Source organism: Haliotis asinina, chromosome 11 (assembly GCF_037392515.1).
Source record: "Haliotis asinina isolate JCU_RB_2024 chromosome 11, JCU_Hal_asi_v2, whole genome shotgun sequence".
NCBI lineage: Eukaryota > Metazoa > Mollusca > Gastropoda > Lepetellida > Haliotidae > Haliotis > Haliotis asinina.
In genome coordinates, this window is record NC_090290.1 from 35,523,609 (window position 1) to 35,543,368 (window position 19,760).

Genomic DNA, 19,760 nt, shown 5'->3' on the forward strand with positions numbered 1-19,760 from the left:
GTGCATTTTTTAGCAATATTCCAGCAATATTATGGAAGGGGACACTGTAATGGTGCTTGGAATCAAACCCAGGTCCTCACCATGAAGATCAAGTGCTGTAACTACAACTGCTGGTCATGCTTGGTGATTTGGTTGCCACATGTTGTCGTATTCCTCCTCCCTGGTTCATCATGCTCATGGTCTTGTCAATCAGCTGATTGTCTGGTCCAGACCGTGGTGGCATTAAACTATAAACAAATTATCCCTGGGACATACTAGAAGATGAAGCTACAGTAGCAGTAGAGATCAAACATTCCGTGACTTTCCTGATATTTTCAGTATTTACAGAACTTGGAGGGAGTCTTTTGAAATGGCAATCAGTTGTTAAGTTGAGCTGTTTACGCCATGGAATTTCACCCGAAGACTCAGACTTAAACATATTTAGGTTTTCTCTTATCTCAGATGAGGGTTGACCACTGCACACATCTCCTTGAATTATTAGAAAAATCCTGATGAAGATTTTGTGGTTATGCTCTGACTGTGGGAATATTTTGTCAGAAAAACACTGCCAGCCTTCTAATGCCTGGTTTCTTGTTTCCAGGCAGCCGGTCCCAGCAGAACAACCCTTGTTTGAGTGATTCTGCACAAAAGTCGTGTGGAGCTTGTATAGCCACTGGAGCTGAATGTGGCTGGTGTTTGGAGGAGGTACGATGATGTAGATGGTGTATGATGATGATGATGATGATGATGATGATGATGATGAGTGTATGAAACTCCTACAAGAAGACAAAAAGCCCACAGGGCTGATACCTAAGAAATGTTGCCGTCCCTGGTAACATGTAACCAACCCTGTATTAATAATTGAGATTATGGTGTTAAAATAAAGTAATTGCTTTACTAAATGAATTACTTTAGTGAGGTAAACTTAAACATGTGTAAAAGCAAATTTAATAAAATCATAACTTGGTGGTCACTGTTGATTCATATATTGTCACTGCCATCTGAATCAGAAAAGCAGAAAAGAGCGACATAATTCATTGGCTGAAAGCACTCTCTAGACAGTCACTTTTAGAGTTAGACAAAAGGGTAGGCTGACCTGTGGAAGTTACGGTTTGATTGATCATGAACTATACAGACATCTAGTTACCACAATTGTCAATTTTTTTCGATGTATTTCCCTTAGTTAATGACATGGTCAAATATTTACTCGTGGAAAATAAAATTGTGAGCCCGCCATGAAACAAGCTAGCATTGGACCGCCGGGCAGATGCTATTTCATACACTGTGATGATACAATATACAATGTTGTGAATATGATAGATGCTTCAGTGAACAACCCTTTGCTGAGTTGTAAAACTTTTTCCAGAACTTTGACAAAGACAATCGTGCACGATGTGACAAGTTTGAAAATCTAGCTGAACCAGGGGGATGTGATCCCTCCAGCATCATCTTCCCAGCCGATGGAACTCATCCCGTGAAGGTAAGCCAGCACTGGTGAAGTGCATTAGGATTAAAGATTGAAGTGATGCATAGGTGTTCATGTTCATGAGGTCACCACTCAAGTGGAGGTCACCACTCAAGTGGAGATCACCACTCAAGTGGAGGTCACCACTCAAGTGGCAGTAAGAAGTTGGTGTGACGAACAACAGTAAATGTTCAAGACATATGCATTACATTAGTAACATTACATCAGTTATACATTAATGATAAAGAAGTTGTATATCTGAAGAGCTTTAACCAATTCATGAGTTTGCAATGCAAGAGAATACATTATTTTTCTGTGTTGTTGCAACACAATACATTTGCTCTGTTACTTTGGCTTTATGACCTTGACCTCAGTTTTTCATTAGTCAGATATCGCCAAATGAATTGTAATTAGCAGTGCAGATCTAATTTTATAAATAGAAATGTGTCTACTACGGAGTTCTTGATGTTCAGTGAAATGGGTTGATGTCCTGTTGAATTGTTAGATAAGATTACTGAGGTTACATGCTGAGCATAACTACTGTCAAGTATATTAAACTTCCATGTATCCCAAACAGGGATTTATCTAGGACTGACAACCGGTTGTCCGACAGTTCATCAATACACATCGATGCTTTGTTGTATACCCAATACAATGCTTCAAATGGTTGATGATACATCAATGTTTAATTCTGAAGATTGCCAAATCGCAGTGTCTGTGAAGAAAAAAGATTTACTTTTGTTTGATGATCAAAATGTATGCTTACTTATTTTCCCTTCGTAAGCAAATGTTTTATCAGAAATTCTTGCGTCAAGATCTGTGTCAGAGCGCTTTAACATTCACAAAGTCTGTTTTGAAACTTTATTATCACATTGCCAAATGATCATTTAACAATGCTGGCGGAATTTGACAAAATACTTTAAAATGGTTTTGTTTTGAATTTGATCTTAAGGTGTTATATAATTGGTGTTACAACTCAAGTTAATAGTATTGTGATACATATCGTATCGCCACCCATATATCAGGATTTGTAACGTAATGCATTTGTGTACAAATCTTTGGCAACATATCCTCATGACTACAATTTAAGTATCCTGATGTATTCTATCGTAGTTTGTATGCCAAAACCAGCAAGTATATGCCAGACTACTAGCAGCTATATGCCAGATAAGGTAAAATGTTTCTAATTGTTTTCAGGATAATAGTGTACAAGATGGTCTTCGTCCTGAAGATGCTGTACAGATCCAGCCCCAAGAAGTGCGCTTCAATATTAGACCAAGCAAGTCCCATGTTTCACTTACCTGGGTGTATTTTACTTTTAGGGTATGGGTGGTAGGGTTGTCTAATTGAATTATCTTCTGAAGATCAGGGTTCGATGCGACACAAAGGTTTCGTAAAGTATATATCATGTTCTGTGCAGTGGTGTAGACCAGCTACTGACTTGTCATTGTAATTATGACTCAGTATTCCTAAGATTTGCATAATATTTGACGGGAAGTACAATTTGTGAAGCCCATTTTTATTGTCAATCGATAGTGAGAGAGTGAGTTGGGTTTTAAGGGACTTTAGCAATACTTCATCAATATCATGGCAGGGGACACCAGAAATGGGCTTCACACTTTGTACCCATGTGGGAATCGAACCTGGGTTTTCGGCGTGACAAGTGAAGGCTGTACCCCACTGCTTTTGTGCCGTGATATGTTGCAGTAATACTGCGATAAGTGTGTTAAAACAAAACTGATTCTTGCATATGCATGGTTCCCAGTTGTGATTAATAACTTGGCATCAGTATTACCATGGATACTGTCTTTCATTTTATCACCTGATTGATTTCATTAGAATGCACCAATAGATGAGATTTTCCATACTTCAGCACAAAATCAGTTTATAGAGCCACAGTCTACATATTTTGCTTGGAGGAGTATTGTTGAAGTTTGGGTTTCTTAATGGATGACCTTGACCTTTGTAGACAAGCCAATGAGGATCCCAATCACCTTCCGACAAGCGAAGAATTATCCTGTTGATCTCTACTACTTGATGGACCTCTCCAACTCCATGGAGGACGACAAGCTCAAGCTGGCTGAACTTGGAAACCGGATTGGTCAGTGTGCACACTCTCAACCTATCGGTGTTGTAGTTGAATCGGATGCCAGAATCTCATGTTTAAGTCTCTGTTTGTTAGACAGATTTAGGCAGACTGGATCCCCTAGGAACCGATACCAAACAAGGTGTGTTTGTCCTATCTTGTTCACATAATGTTTGACCAACTCATATTTCACACAAGTTGGTGGTGTAATTCTGTAAAAAGCAGACGGCTGGATGACAGTAGATATTGCTTGATGATATCTCTTTAGTCTTTGTGCTTTCTTTGCAGCTGATGAAATGTCAGAAATCACAAAGAATTTCCGGCTTGGCTTTGGCTCATTCGTGGATAAAGTGGTCATGCCATATGTCAGTACAGTCCCAGAAAAGTAAGTTAACTTAATCTTCCTGTGTCAGTCATAGGACAGATGGATTTGTACCAATATCACTATATGAAAAAAAGCAGCATCAAACAAACTCCCTATTGGATGCAATGAAATATTTACATCTGCTCGTTGAATCTGTATTTTGCTTACTGAAGGTGATACATATGGGCACCTACTAACGACAATACTTGTACTTTTTCTATATCCAGTTTAGTTTAAGGTTTTGTATCAGTGTGCTTTCACTCAGCTTTGACACCTGTTTGTTGTCACTCCTGAGAAGCTTGTGACAAAGGAGTAGTCTGACTGCCATTTTGAAATGGGGATGTGTAGTTTCTTGAACTAGTCAAATGTCATCTTTCCAACATAATTCAGCTTCATTTTCAGACCATCTTGATTTGGATATAAAAATATCAGTTAAAGAACACACACATGGAGCTCAGTATATTGTGTTACTATATATACTACTGTAGATAAGCCAAATTTTAAACAAACACCAGAGAAAGCATACGGTTGAATGCATACCTGTCAGCTTATCTACGGGTAACACTTTTATCAAACATTTTTTTTCTGGGAAGGAAAGGACATCGTATTGCTTAATGTGAATGAAAAATAGAAAATCATTTTGTCATTGATACCATTTTGATACTGATTTTAAAGGTCAACTTATGAGATTGGCTTATCAATGAGATTGGCTTTTCTACCATATTTATACTCTTTTCTGAATGTAGATGCATTTATGCGGTGAGCAAAAATGTATGTAATGCACATCCATTAGTTTTCCATTCAGTTTTGCATTTGAAGTTGTTATCCTTGCGTTTGCCAGTATTAGACAAAGACTAAAGAAACAAAGGACTAACAAGTTGTTTTTTCTTCAGGTTAAACATGCCATGCCGTATGCGTAACGGACAACCTTGTGAATCTCCATATGGCTTTAAGAACCAGTTGCGACTTGACCTGGACACTACACTCTTTGCAGTAAGTACTTGGAAGATATGGGGTGTACAAGGAGAGTCTGCTTGCAGTCCAACCAAGATCTGAAAATGTCTACAGCAGGGACGGATCCAGAGCAGGGGTATGGGGGTGTACCCTCCTCACCCATAGTGATATGTTGATAAAACCATGAAGTGATATATTGCGTAAAATCATGCTCACTCATCATGTCATTTGTCAATTCCTTCAAATGTGGTTAAAGGAAGTTAAACCTAACTACATCAGGTGTATTTTAATAAGAAAATATTTTAGCCAAAATTTACCAATATTTTAATGCATGAAGTTGAAAGAAAATGATTTGGGGGATGTATAGCTCAAGGAGATGTTTTGAAATACTTTTTATTTTTCAGCAACAAGTACGAGCTGCCAATGTCTCTGGTAACCTGGATGCCCCAGAGGGAGGTTTTGATGCCATCATGCAGGCTGTGGCGTGTGATGTAAGTTTAGTCATGTGAGATCTGTATTGCTTCACCATTACAGCCTAATAAATACATTTTCCATTTTTAATTATAGAAGATAATGTAGTTACTAGTAAGGGATGTTGTATAACTCTAAATCTGCAGTTTGCAGAAAATTTGTTACAGCATATTGAGACTTTCTTTAAGACTTAATTGTCACTGGATTAATGAGATTCATTAAAGATAATGTTATCGTATTGGAGTTCAAGACTAGGGGTTCAGCTGTATTAGATTGGCATTTCCATTGTGGACTAATTATGAATAATTCATTGTGTTAGTTCATGATGTTAAATAATGACAAATAGTAATTGGAGCTACTACTTTCAAGCAAAATATTGACAGAAATATGCCATTATAAAGCATGATTCAGAGTTTAAAATATCAATTTTATCCTAAAACTTACATATTTCTTCGAATGATAATAATATATAGTTATGTTCAAATGTTGTTAACTTTGTCTGACGTAATCACTAGATTGTGTTTCAGATTATTCTCTGTGGTATAGCCTATATATAGCACACTTTCTCTTAAACCACACACTGGCCTTATACTACACAGTAATAGACAGATGAACATTGTGTTTCTTTGTTTAACACTGTTCAGTTGGTCATTGCAATTTATCACCCTGTAGCGTTTGTTGGTTTGCTGTGTGGCCTTCCTCCTTGCCTCAGCTTTTTTTCTGCACTCAGTTGACTTCTGGTCAGAGTGTATCAGGGTTTGACATAAACCCTTTTTACTGCTACGCTAGTGGACTAGTGGGTCTTAAAGTAGACTAGACCTGAATTTAAGTCAGCTAGACCATACAGGTTTTTTTTGTTATCACCAGGTTTATTGTGCATACTAGAAGAACTAACTATTAAACACAAAACTATGTGATACTTGTTGGTTTCTTTTGTATTACGAATATTGTATACCATAGCGTTGATTTTTTTTAAGAATGTTTGACATTAAAGTGTAGCTTTTATAGTTTTTTTACACTTATATAAGCTGAGTAATGGTCTGTATAATACTCGATATAATACACTGCGGTGTGCAAGATTTTTTTTAAAAAAATGACCAACTAACTTGATTTCAAACAGTGTTAATTGAATATCTAAATGACTAGTCAGGTGAGCCAGACACAGTTTTACCTTGACTTCGTCTGGTTTTTATTAGAAAATGTTGTTTGGATGTGCCTTAGTGTAAGACTATGTGTTTTAAAAGTATTCCACCAGAACAAGCAAATAGTTTTGTATGGAAAAAAAACTAGAAATTGTTTCAATAAACTGAGAATAAGGGTCCAGATCCACAAAGTGCTTGTACCATTACGACCCATCGTGACTCTGTACTATATTGACTCATGTAGGTCCGAGTTAGATCATTGAATTTCCGTAACCCATTCTTTTTGTAAAACAACTAACAGGATTGGGTGATTACGTTTCTTCCCAATATCGCAGATTTGGGATTTGGCATCTGTATCAAAATCGCAGATGACACAGAAGAATGGGTACTAGTATTCACTATTTTGTCATGAAATAAAACACTTATCGAATTCAGTTCGGTTGATCCAATGATGTACCTACCTTGTGATGTATCATATATCCAAGGTCGATATATCATTGGATCAACCTGTCTAGAAGTCAGTAATTGTATGGTAATATCCTTCACTGAATATTCTGGTCCAGACTTGAGTATTTACATGCTATGTGGTTGGAATAGGCGTCAAACCAGAAAAAAATGTACTTAGATATAAATGCAGGAAAAACGTAGATAAAAAGAAGAAAAATATGATATAATTATTATCATGTGGAACTGTCATAGTCCCTAATGCATGCATGACCTTAATTTTAAGAGGTATATTTATGATTGTTCAAGCGTTTGAATGACAACATCAGTGTTGACAACATTCTGTCTTATTAAAGGAAAGTATAGGCTGGCGAGAGGTATCCCGTAGAATGTTGCTATTCTCGACAGACGCAGGTTTCCATTACGCAGGCGATGGGAAGGTTTGTTTTGTGTGGATGAATGGTTACACTGTTACCTTGCGTGGTTCTTTTCTCTGTCTTATTTCTCCATCACTGTTGCTTCGCCTTCTTTATTTCTCTATGCAGAACTTGCTTTTTACATCTTCTGTTTATTCTTTCTAATATGACATCCAGCATCTGTCTGTGGACTTTGACTGCAGAAGGACCAGAAATATTCACATCTAGCATACCAAAATGGACATTTGTAGGGTGAAATGTGTTTTATCTGTAATGAGGAATGAGAAAGCTTTGAGCCACAACATGAAATTGAAATATCTTGTGAGATTTGGGTTTACAATGTATGGTTGCCTAATTAGCAATTAAGACACAAAGTGTTTTGAGCCTCTGTTGGAATTCCCTTATTTGCATAAATTACTGTCTCGGTTCAGTTTTATAGGAAGTAAATGTCGACTCTTTTCAGGCAGAATTTTTTTATCTTATTCATTTCCTTAAAAAAAGTTTAGAAAGTCAAAGAGGACTAAATGTCATGATTAAATTATTGATTATGATGCCTTTTATCATTATTATTTGAATCATAATCATGTATTAACAGTCATTTCTGAGTTTGAGTAGCGGAAGTGGTTGTGATAGCTCTGTCCTAAAAGCAGCCTCAACGTCCACAAACAGGCGGTTGTTTATTCACCTGTTGATATCAACTTTCTGCATCATGTCGTAACAATGTGCCTGATTTCAGTCGTCTATTGGTTGGAGAAACCAGTCTCGGCGAATGATCATCTTCTCAACTGACTCCGGCTTTCATTATGCGGGGGACGGCAAGGTCCGTGGAGCCTCTGCGGCTCCTCTGGAGCCTCATTTGTTCCCATTTAGTCTGAAGAGTGTAATGTGACACCCCATCACCACATGATGACTTCAATATGATTTTATAACCAAATACTATTTATGATGAAAGTGATTTAAGTGTAAAGATAGTTTTCCCAAGTTAAAACCAAGGGCAAGTAAATCTAACTTGCCCACCAAAAGGGAGGTAGCTATAGTTTGCCACCAAAAGCGATATTATGACCTATGAACTGTCCATTATTGATATGCTCAAGGGAGAAGATTCTTACCAAACAAAACAACCCACAAACATAAGACGTTTGGGTGGGGAACTTCAATTTTTTTTCTTTGGGAAGAAGAGTTCGAAAAGAAAAACAGGTACTTGAGAGCCAGTTGATTTAAGATTCTCTGCGATAAGAGCAATTTCATTCTATTGTCCATGATGATTGTGTGGTTTGGGGTTTTACATTTACTCTGACAGACACAGGTTCTGATTAGTTTGTTCCGTTAATTTCTGTAATGTTTGTTAAGATATTTTACCAGAATTTTGAACATTGAGAAATATATAATGAGGTTTGTTTATGTTAGGGAATTCATGCCAATTTGAAATAAAAACAATCACATTTGGAATGGATTTTTGTCCAAAGTCTGTTTTTGTTTTGAAATTGTCTTTGAAATTTCTAAAATTTTGACAGAAAGTTTTGTCTCTGTATAGAAAAGGTGATGGATTCCTTGAATTGGTGTAAGAGCTGAGGTCTTGGCGTTCTTGGTAGAAAGTAAGATGACAAATGTGAAGCAGTTGATCAAGGACCAACTAATTCAAACCTCTTCCTTCCTCTCCCACCCAGCCAACCTTCACCCCGAGTCCCTTCCCCCAACCCACCCCTGAAGCCATCCCCTCTCCCTTCCTTTCCTTTCCACCACCCCCACCCCTTGAATCTCTCCCTTGCCCATTCCCCTGGAGCCTTCCCACTCCCATCCCTCCTGCCACCTTTCCTTGGAACCTCACCCCCTTTCTCCACCCCCACCCTTCACACACACCCTCCTCGTGTTCCAGTCCCCACCCCCAGGAGCCTTCAATCTCCCCCTCCCCTTATTCCAATCTCCACACCCTGGAGCCCTCCCCTCCCGTTCACCCTCCAATACTTCCAAACCAAAGCATACAAGCCAGTCCATACAATGCCCTAGATATTTGGAAGTATCTAGGATTAATCCTAGCCAAGTATGATAATGAGTTTCTCTTTCCTTCTTGATGTTGAATGTTTCTACAGTAGAAGCATGCTCTCCAGGTCATTTCTAAATCTGACTTTCCAAGTTATTCACTGCTTTTACTAACAATAACGTAGTTCGGGAGGTGCATGGTAGTGAAGTTATTGCATGTTACTTTAGCTTTTTTCATGATATTGTATTAACTTGAAAGGTGATATGGCTGGTATGTATATCTAACAGTTTTATCTAGCCTTTGACTCAAGCAACATTTTTTGGTACCTGACAGTGTTAACAGAAACGCTGGGGTACATCAGTGGTTAAAGCATTCACCTATCACACTGAGGGCTCAGGTTTTATTCTTAACATAGGTGTAATGCGTGGAACCCATTTCTGGTGTCCCCTACAGTGATGTTGCTGGAATATTGCTAAAAGCGGTGTAAAACTTGACTCACACAGATTCAGGGGAGCTGGTTATTTCACCTCAGTGATGAAATGGTTACTGTGACATGTGAGAGTGACTAGTTCGGTTACAGCAGTAGGGTGACTGAGTGGTTTAAGCTTGTACCAACATGCTGAAGACTTGCTTTTGATTCCCAAATAATAATAGCCCATTTCTGGAGCTGTCCTCCACAGTGATATAGCTGGAATATTGCAAACTGACATGAACGTGTATACACTCACCCAGGGATTTCTTAACTCAGGAAATGCTAAAATTTTGCTCCCAGTGGCATGAAACCATGCTCACTCACTCACTCTTGGATTGGACCCTTGAAGATCCTGGTCAGAACTGACCTTCAGCATCTCATGCTTATTTTAAGAGGCATGTCATAGTATTGAAATGTTTTCGTTGTAAAATATGTGATTGTATCCCAGTTGCGTAGATCAAAGATCACGATGTTAATCCCTTAATTATTTGGTCCAAACGCAATTAATTATTTCTAAAATATTGGGGCGTCAATAAGGAAACAAACAAATTATATGACTGCAGAGAATGAGGTCACACAGTTCTCCTATGGCTCTCCCAGTTGTATATTGTGTGAAGACCATGACAAACAGTTGGAATTTTGTCAAAACGATAACCTAAACTCACTCATTCACTCTCTCTTTCAAAAGGCAGTGGTATATTATCAATACTTACTTGCCAGAGTATTGCATACATCAAATAAACTCCGTGTTACTGACTCAGTGGGAATCACCTGTTATTTCCTTTTGTTTACCATAGGTGAAGTTATCCGCCCCATTACAGTGTTGCTTGAGGCAAAGGTTAACTCATGTTAAATCATGTTCTATATACTGTTTAATTACCAGGGTGTGATAGATAGCTATCTGTTGAAAGAATCTAACCTTGAATGAGACATTTTATTATGTATTGTTCTGGATCTCTACCATATCTACATGAGTGATTTTGAATTGCAAAATTTATTTACAGAATAGAGTGTCATCGGAAACATAAGAGAACTAGTTTTACAAACAATAATTATTTAGATTTAGTTCGTTGTCTGGGGAATAATTTTTAGAAAGATACCTACATACAAGAGGCTAGCATCCCAGTAGTAATATACTTTTGCAGTGACAAAACTAGCTATTGTATCTGTATCTGATAGATGATAAGTACTGTAAAACTTGGCAGAAGACTGGATAATGGGGTCTTGTGTCAGTCTACTGTTGTTACCTGACAGTTTATAATGGAGGAGTTACATTTGCATGATTCTGTTATTCAGCTTGGGGGTATTGTTAAACCCAACGATGGACTCTGTCACATGGACTCAAATGGAGTTTACACAGAGAGCTCTAATCAGGTGAGTGAATCAGTAGCATGGATCCACTGAGAGAGGTTATTTGTGGATCTGGGAAGAGAGGTTGTGTGTGGTTTCGGGAGAGAGGTTATGAGTGAGATTACTGATGTTTGTGGAGTTTATTTTGACTGTATTGTAGAGTTTAGGGTCGAGTACAGTTTGGACGTTGTATTAAGGTGGGGTTTAGATGGTTTCGCTGTTGCTTAGAATGGTAAACACCATTGGGTGTTCTGTATAGTTTATGGTGGGGTTTAGATGGTTCATCTGTATTGTTTTGGGTGGGGTTTAGATGGTTTTGCTGTTGCTTAGAGTGGGGTTTAGATGGTTCATCTGTATAGGTTAAGGTGACGTTTAGATGGTTCATCTGTATAGTTTTGGGTGGGGTTTAGATGGTTTTACTGTTGCTTAGAGTGGGGTTTAGATGGTTCAAATGTATAGGTTAAGGTGGGGTTTAGATTGTTCTGATAAGGCGTTTAACTTGGAATTTAGATCATTAAGCTGTAGAGATCATATTAGTATTATTTGACTTTAAGTGCACTGAAACATCTTTTTCTTCAGGATTACCCATCAGTCAGTCAGATCTCAGCCAAGATCATTGAGAAGAACGTCAACATTATCTTTGCTGTAACAAAGGACCAGACCCCTGTGTATGAGAAACTCAGCACAGCTATTGAAGGTTCTGAAGCTGGGGAACTTGCCAACGACTCTTCCAACATCGTAGATCTCATCAGAGACAACTATAACGTAAGCATTTCCTGCTCAGTGTCACCAGACTCACAGAGAAAGAAACCTTTTAATATTTTCCACTAGACCACAGGACCAGTGGGTGGACAGTTATTAGTGGTCCAGTCTGTACTTCACTGGTCCCAAATATATCATTTGTAGATTTACTTAACTGTCAGTGCAGACTTATCATTTAGTAGTACTGATGAGTTTTTACTAGCCAGAGACCACAGGTCAGGGTGAATCGTTGCAGCCCTAATAGCAAATCTTCAGAATGTTAGGACAAATTCAACATGGATGCTGATCATGATCTTTGGTCTGCCAACTACATGGCAATTGTCTCTGTGTTTGGTGTCCTCTGACGTGATTCTGATAGTCCCAGACCTAATTGAGGGTGACTGACTTGACTTGATATATTTAAAACATTCTTCAAACCACTTTTACGCTCCAGCACCTACACACACACAGACCAGTGAAGGTCCGGGGTAGAATAGGCCTTCAGCAACCCGTGCTTGCCATAAATGGTGACTATGCTTGTCAATGAGGCGAGTAACGGGATCAGGGGGTCACACTCACTGACTTGGCTGACACTTGTCATTGGTTCCCAACTGTGCAGATCAGTGCTCATGTTGTTGATCACTGGATTGTCGGGTTCAGACGTGATTATTTACAGACAACCGGTGTATAGCTGGAATACTGCTGAGTGTGCGTAAAACAAAACTCACTCACTCACTCACTCAGGTGTACCATTATCTTTTATTGTTTCCTTCGCTGAAATAGTATGCTGAAGAGTTATTTCAAAGAAATATTTTTTTCAGAAAATTACCTCCAAAGTCACTTTGAACACACAGAATGCTGAGAATGTGACTGTCAAGTTCTTTTCCAAGTGTTTTGGGTGAGTTCATCGAAATTTGAAGACACTTGGGTATTGATCAAGGAAATTGCTTCTGCAGATGTTGTCTTTGGTTAATATCAGTGCAGTTGAAAATGAATATCAGTCAGTTTATTGATTTGGGCTATTGTATTATACTGTTCTTTAAGCTGTGGCCTGTAACCTGAAATATATTCTAATGCATTATATGTGGGAAACAGGCTTCAAAGATGCATGAAAAATGAATTTTTGTGATCATTGACCTGAGAAATGTCTATATAGAAGTCTTTACTTATCTTTTCGGCGTTGGGGTAACCTAGTGGTTAAAGCCTTGTTGAAGACCCGGGTTTGATTCCTCACATGGACACAATGGGCAAAGTTCATTTCTGCTGTATCCTGCTTTAATATTGCTAAAAGCGGCTTGAAACTAAACTCGCTCATTTGCTTCTTTTTGGAAAATTCACTGATAAATCATTTTCACAAACGAAAAGAAACCCAATCGTGCAAGTTGTTTTTTATATTGTTAAATACTGTATGATCAAATAAAATTCTAACTGCCCCTTCTTGGGGATAATGCTGTTGAATATTGAGATGCAAGTTCATTAACATTGTTGAATATTGTGTATGTAGATTTGGACTGGCGTTATGTTCACTGCTTTGGTGGTATCCTGCTGTTTCACCCTGCTTGCTACATGTTTCCTATGTCTGTTTCAGAGACAAGATGAAGGAGACCAATGAGTGTGAAGAGTTGACCATTGGCGCCAATGTGAGTTGATCGTTATACCATTCAACTTTCAATTCCACTGGACAAATTCACCAAGTAATCGGGATAGTCCAGACTTGCTCCCCTTGTGCTATTGATAGTCAATAATTTGCTGTAAATTGTCCTTATTTCCTTCTAGAACCCAGTCGTTTCATATTGTGTATTTGCGGAGCTGTTATCTGTTCCCTTAATTGTTCATATGAGTATATGGTTTCAATAGTGATTTGACTTATTTCACTTCTATGACCTCAAGGGGATTCTGTCAGTATATGCTTGTTGTACAAGGCGATTATGTAGATTGTGTTGTAAAGCATTCACTAGGTGATTGTATTTCATCAAAGATGATTGTGGTTATTCATGATGTCGATCACTTCAAACAAATGTAGAGGCCACCATCATGAAGGTGGAATATTGCTGAGTGTTGCATTATACGGTATTCTGTATTTAAGTAACAGACTTTTGATGCAAATATTGGTGTGTGATGATGCCAGGTGTTGGCAATAAGATGATGCTAAGATTGATTGTACAGTGTATGCAGCTGTTCATGTTTCTTTGAGTTACTTGTGATGTTGTACATGTGTAAGGATGGCGTTTGATGTGTTTCCAGGTGACATTTGAAGTGGAGATCACAGTGACGGAATGTCCACGTGACAGAAGCAGATGGAATCGATCAGTCACCATTTATCCGGTGGGATTATCGGAGAAGCTAACCCTTGACCTGCGACTGATCTGTGAATGTGATTGTGAAAAACCTGGACAGGAGGTAAGGATAATAATCACATGGTGTCCTGTCGATATCGGGAGGGGTCTTGCCCACATCAGATGGTGTTCTATCGATATCGGGAGGGGTCTTGCCCACATCAGGTGGTATTCTATCGATATCAGGAGGGGTCTTGCCCACATCAGGTGGTATTCTATCGATATCAGGAGGGGTCTTGCCCACATCAGGTGGTATTCTATCGATATCGGGAGGGGTCTTGCCCACATCAGGTGGTATTCTATCGATATCGGGAGGGGTCTTGCCCACATCAGGTGGTATTCTATCGATATCGGGAGGGGTCTTGCCCACATCGGGTGGTATTCTATCGATATGGGGAGGGGTCTTGCCCATATCAGGTGGTGTATTATCAATATTGGGAGGATTCCTGTCCATATCAGGTGGTGTATTATCAATATTGGGAGGATTCCTGTCCATATCAGGTGGTGTATTATCAATATTGGGAGGATTCCTGTCCATATCAGGTGGTGTATTATCAATATTGGGAGGATTCCTGCCCATATCAGGTGGTGTATTATCAATATTGGGAGGATTCCTGCCCATATCAGGTGGTGTATTATCAATATTGGGAGGATTCCTGCCCATATCAGGTGGTGTATTATCAATATTGGGAGGATTCCTGTCCATATCAGGTGGTGTATTGTCAATATTGGGAGGATTCCTGTCCATATCAGGTGGTGTATTATCAATATTGGGAGGATTCCTGTCCATATCAGGTGGTGTATTATCAATATTGGGAGGATTCCTGTCCATATCAGGTGGTGTATTATCAATATTGGGAGGATTCCTGTCCATATCAGGTGGTGTATTATCAATATTGGGAGGATTCCTGTCCATATCAGGTGGTGTATTATCAATATTGGGAGGATTCCTGTCCATCTCAGGTGTTGTCCGGTGATTATGAGATGGCATGGAACACATATCAGTCATTTAACTTTGTGGTATTTTGGGATTCTCCATTACTATACACTTGTCATACAGGGCAACTGTCATCAAAGACATAGTAATTGATTCTTAATATCAACCACTGGTTTCTGTGGTCCTGAGAAGATATAGGCACATGGATATGACTTCTCATTCACTCGCTTGATCGCTCACTGTCTCTCTCTGATAACTCAGTCCCTCACTCGATTCATCACTCGCTCTATCAGTCACTTGCTCAATCACTCACCCTTTCACTCTGATCACTCAATCACTACCTCGATCACTCACTCACCCACTCATTTATTCCAGATTCCCTTCAGTCCCTTGTGTTCATCTGGCAATGGAACATACGAGTGTGGGAAATGCACATGTAACCCTGGACGATACGGAAAGAACTGCGAGTGTGACTCAAGCAAAGTCTCCAGTGAGGAGTCTGATGCCAAATGTATCAAGTAAGTTGCCATGGTTTCCAGATGAAAAAAGAGACCTACTGCCCGTGTTTTAGGTTCAAGTCACAGGAATTATTTTTAGTTTTGAGCGATATAGGCCGGGCTTTATTTAATAGATGTTAACCTGCTTGCGCCAGGTGCAGTCTAAGATAAAAACCATTTTAGAAATTTGGGGTTGCTCCAGTGCAAGTAACAAGCACTGAGTCAAGCCCTGATAGGCATGTAGGTATATTACAGACAGCAGCATCCATCATCCACAGGCCAGTGTTATCCTTTGTCTTACCTGTCAATGTTCACTGGTTGCGATTTCAAATTCTACATTTGCCCTAATTGTTGATCTTTGCGCCAGTTGCCATCTCTGTTGCATGCTGCATGTAAAATTGCATGTAATTCTTCAAATTCAAAAGAGTTGTTGCCATGATTATGACTGGTTGTAGAATTGTTCATAATAAGAAATATGCAACCCATCAAAAGTGTAGAGTCACTTGTGTAAATGTTGCCTCTGAGTTCAGTCAACTGTTCCAGACCAGATTGTGCAAAATATTCCATACTGTTTAAAGGTACTTTTTACTCATGAACTGATGTATTCTGAAACAAATTCATAATGTTGAACAGATTGTTGTCATCAGTTCAATAAATGATGAAACTCCATGAAAAACGACAAATTCATATCAAAACTTTACATCAGAATGCTGCTGGTCACAACCACGATATGTGTACATGCTTCATAGCAAGTTGATATATGATCCTCATGCAGTTCATCTGTATAAGGTTTGCAGTTGGTCCCCCAAGCTAGTAGAGAAATTGTTGATGGATAGCATATGAACACATCCAAGATGATGCTAAGGTGGTAAAAAAGTCAGGAGGATATGTCTATAATTTACAGAGACAAGGTAATGAGGATGTTTGATTATGTTTTCTATGTTTTGGGTTTATTGCATCCTGCAGCTGATTCCAGCATCATTTAGCGACGATCTGCACTCATGTGCCTTAACATTGACTTCCGATAGATATTGAAGTTTTGTTGCCAAAATGGGACCTTGAACTAGTTGAATCAAGTTATACAGTCAGTTCTAATCTCAGTTGATGTTGTCTCTTACCAGGCCAAACTCGACAGTGCCGTGTTCAGGACGAGGCCAGTGTGTGTGTGGTGTGTGCGAGTGCTTTCCCCGTACTGCCAACTCTGCCCAGAAGTACAGTGGAACATTCTGCGAGTGTGACAACTATTCCTGTGACTACCACGATGGGGAACTGTGTGGAGGTGGGTGCTTCAACATATTGACGTATTGATTTCTCTCTCCACAGTGTGAATACAAGCTGTGAATATAATATTATAGCATGCATATTAAATATGGACATATAAATATATATTGTTTCCTCTGTACACAGAGTTTATATACAAACTGTGAATACGAGGCTAACATCCATATCAACTATGTATATGTTAAGACTCTTGAAGATATGACAATTAAATGGAGATAAGTGCTTTAAATATAAATAGGGTCTTTAAGTGTAGCTAGCCTCTGTAAATGTCGACTCTGTAAATGAAGATAGGCATTGTAAATGTTGAAATGTTGATAGACTCTGTAAATAAAGAAGGAATTGTAAATGTAGAGAGTTCATGTAAATGTAGATAGGCTCTGTAAATGTAGATATACGCTGTAAATGTAGAAAGACCCTGTAAACATAGAAAGACTGTAAATTTAGGTATACTCTGTAAGTGTAGATACGCTCCATAAATGTAGATAGACTTTGTAAATGTAGACACTTTGTAAATGTAGATAGACTGAAAGTATTGAAAAGCTCTATTAGTCTAGGTAGGTTCTGGAAGTATAGCTGAACTCTATGAATGTAGCTTTACTCTGTAAATGTAAAGTTAGGACCACTACTTGTCATAAATTTAATCTAAGAGATACATCATACAAGGCAAAGACATAACAAATACAACAGTTGCCTGTTCCACAAACTCACTGAAGTCCTTTTAATGGGGACTTTGTTATGTTTGCGTCATGCATACCCAAAGTTGCTATGTCATATTGTGACACTCTAACCAAGATGATGATGTTCCCCAGGTCCGGAGCGAGGTCGCTGTCAATGTGGCACCTGCATCTGCAACGCCCAGTACAACGGCAGCGGTTGTGACTGCAACATGGACAAGTCAAAGTGCTTTACTGACAATGGGGTATGTGTGAATGTTCTGTATCTTTCTGTCAGATGGAGTGATAGGGTAGCCTAGTGGTTAAAGTATTTGTTCATTATGCCATAGACCCGGGTTTGATTCCCCACTTGGATATAATGTGTGAAACCCATTTCTTGTGTCCCCAGCCATGATATTAAAGGAATTTTGCTAAGAGCAGCTAAAACCTGAACTCACTCATTCCCATCACTTACCTGGAGCAGAATGAATAGTGGGGATGGAGTAGTGGTTAAGATGTTCTGTACACTTACAGAATACTGGATACCTACTAGCCATATTCATTACTGTCATGTCACCCTAACCCGAAGACTTACCCCTAAACCTAACCCTAACCCTTACCAAAAGTAAACTGCATTTAAAGATGGCAGAAGGTATCAAGTATTCTGTATTCTTACCAAGTGTTCATCATGCCGAAGACCAACATCCAATTTCTCTTATATCATACCTACAGCCAGTCCAGTTGTCTGATAGGGTTAAATTTGAGTTGTCTGGGGCGTATTTAAATGGTAACTGTTTGGCAATTTCTTGCAAAATTAAACACTGAGGTCATATTCATAACAATGACACCCTATGGCACCCCATGAACACACAATGACAAACTGTTCTGTATATGTTCCAGCTGGAGTGTAACAATCATGGTAAATGTGTCTGTGGCAAGTGCGAGTGTAACAAGACAGAGAGATACATCGGACCAACCTGTGAAGAGTGCCCTGTGAGTATTAGGACTGCATTGAATTCACTATTGAGGTGAATATAACACATGAGTGTATTATGAACACCTTATAATGAATGCAATAACACGTCGGCAGTTGATGTATTGTTCTTGATATTCGGTGAAACAAAATTTCTTTGACATGTTATGGCCATGTTGACAGTGTTGATATAGCACAGCCTGTGTCTACGTCACTGTCAAAGTGTACCAGTGTGTTATTCTGCCTAACTTAGATGTATTCACTTTTGCATGCATTTTGATAAATAAAGTACAACTTCACTTAAAAACATTCCATTATAAAAATACATGAATATTTCATTGTAGTGGTTGCAAATAATGAATTGAATTCATGTAGGGATATGGTTTGATTCATCAAATTTGTAAATGATTCATAACAGCTCAAGTAGGTATTCGCTAGTTATTTTTAGTCCATAAACATTACCACAGCAGCAGTGAACAAATACACCATGAATGGCCCAATTATCAGAATTTCAGGATGGTGGACATAGATCTGTATCTTGGTATTTTACGAGGTGTTGTGTGTTTGTAGACCTGCCCAGGGAAGTGTCTGGAACAGAAGGAGTGTGTGCAGTGTTACGCCTTCAAAACCGGACCCAAGACTACACAACAGTGCAGAAGAGAGTGTAAAAACATTGTCGTTAAAGATGAAATAAGGGGTGAGTGTGATAAGGTTGTTACAAATAATTAAGGTGTCCATCATATTGATAGTTTGTTTCTCAGCCTTTGGGAGACGACATCAATAAAGCTAAAGTCACTCAAAATGGATGTTTGGCTCTGTAAATTTTCCTAAAAAGCACCAGACAAACAGGGTTTGATATTGGTGGGCATGTTTTCCTGGAGTCATGTCTTTCATGTTTACGCTTCGGTGATTCCTGGGGTAACCTAGTAGTTAAATTGTTTGTCATACTGAAGCCTGGGTTCAATTCCTCAATTCCTTCACTGTGTGAAAAACATTTCTTGTGTTCCACACTGTGATATTGGTGGAATATTGTTGAAAGAGGCATGAAAGCTTACTTTGTGGTGATGCTGATACATTTGAACATCCATGTTGACTGATGCTTTGTTGTCTATATATAAATTTAACTATGAAGATCAGGCTTAGAATTGATCTTCAGTAGCCCATGGTTGTCGTAAGAGACGACTGACTGGATTTACTCATCATTCTCGCTGCCTTGTT

General features: G+C 38.8%; 1 protein-coding gene across 1 annotated transcript in view; it reads left to right on the forward strand.

Annotated features, from left to right (window-relative positions):
* The window catches only part of LOC137255199 (integrin beta-1-like), a 39,050-nt gene that overhangs the window by 13,777 nt on the left and 5,513 nt on the right, over window positions 1-19,760 (forward strand). The window contains exons 3-20 of the mRNA XM_067792611.1: window positions 581-684; window positions 1,346-1,459; window positions 2,642-2,723; window positions 3,414-3,545; window positions 3,819-3,915; window positions 4,788-4,887; window positions 5,253-5,339; window positions 7,262-7,345; window positions 11,071-11,148; window positions 11,704-11,889; window positions 12,687-12,763; window positions 13,454-13,505; window positions 14,110-14,265; window positions 15,514-15,656; window positions 16,757-16,914; window positions 17,726-17,835; window positions 18,470-18,562; window positions 19,113-19,239. Coding sequence (XP_067648712.1) covers window positions 581-684; window positions 1,346-1,459; window positions 2,642-2,723; window positions 3,414-3,545; window positions 3,819-3,915; window positions 4,788-4,887; window positions 5,253-5,339; window positions 7,262-7,345; window positions 11,071-11,148; window positions 11,704-11,889; window positions 12,687-12,763; window positions 13,454-13,505; window positions 14,110-14,265; window positions 15,514-15,656; window positions 16,757-16,914; window positions 17,726-17,835; window positions 18,470-18,562; window positions 19,113-19,239 — 1,980 coding nt within the window. The remainder of the gene's footprint in view (window positions 1-580; window positions 685-1,345; window positions 1,460-2,641; window positions 2,724-3,413; window positions 3,546-3,818; window positions 3,916-4,787; window positions 4,888-5,252; window positions 5,340-7,261; window positions 7,346-11,070; window positions 11,149-11,703; window positions 11,890-12,686; window positions 12,764-13,453; window positions 13,506-14,109; window positions 14,266-15,513; window positions 15,657-16,756; window positions 16,915-17,725; window positions 17,836-18,469; window positions 18,563-19,112; window positions 19,240-19,760) is intronic.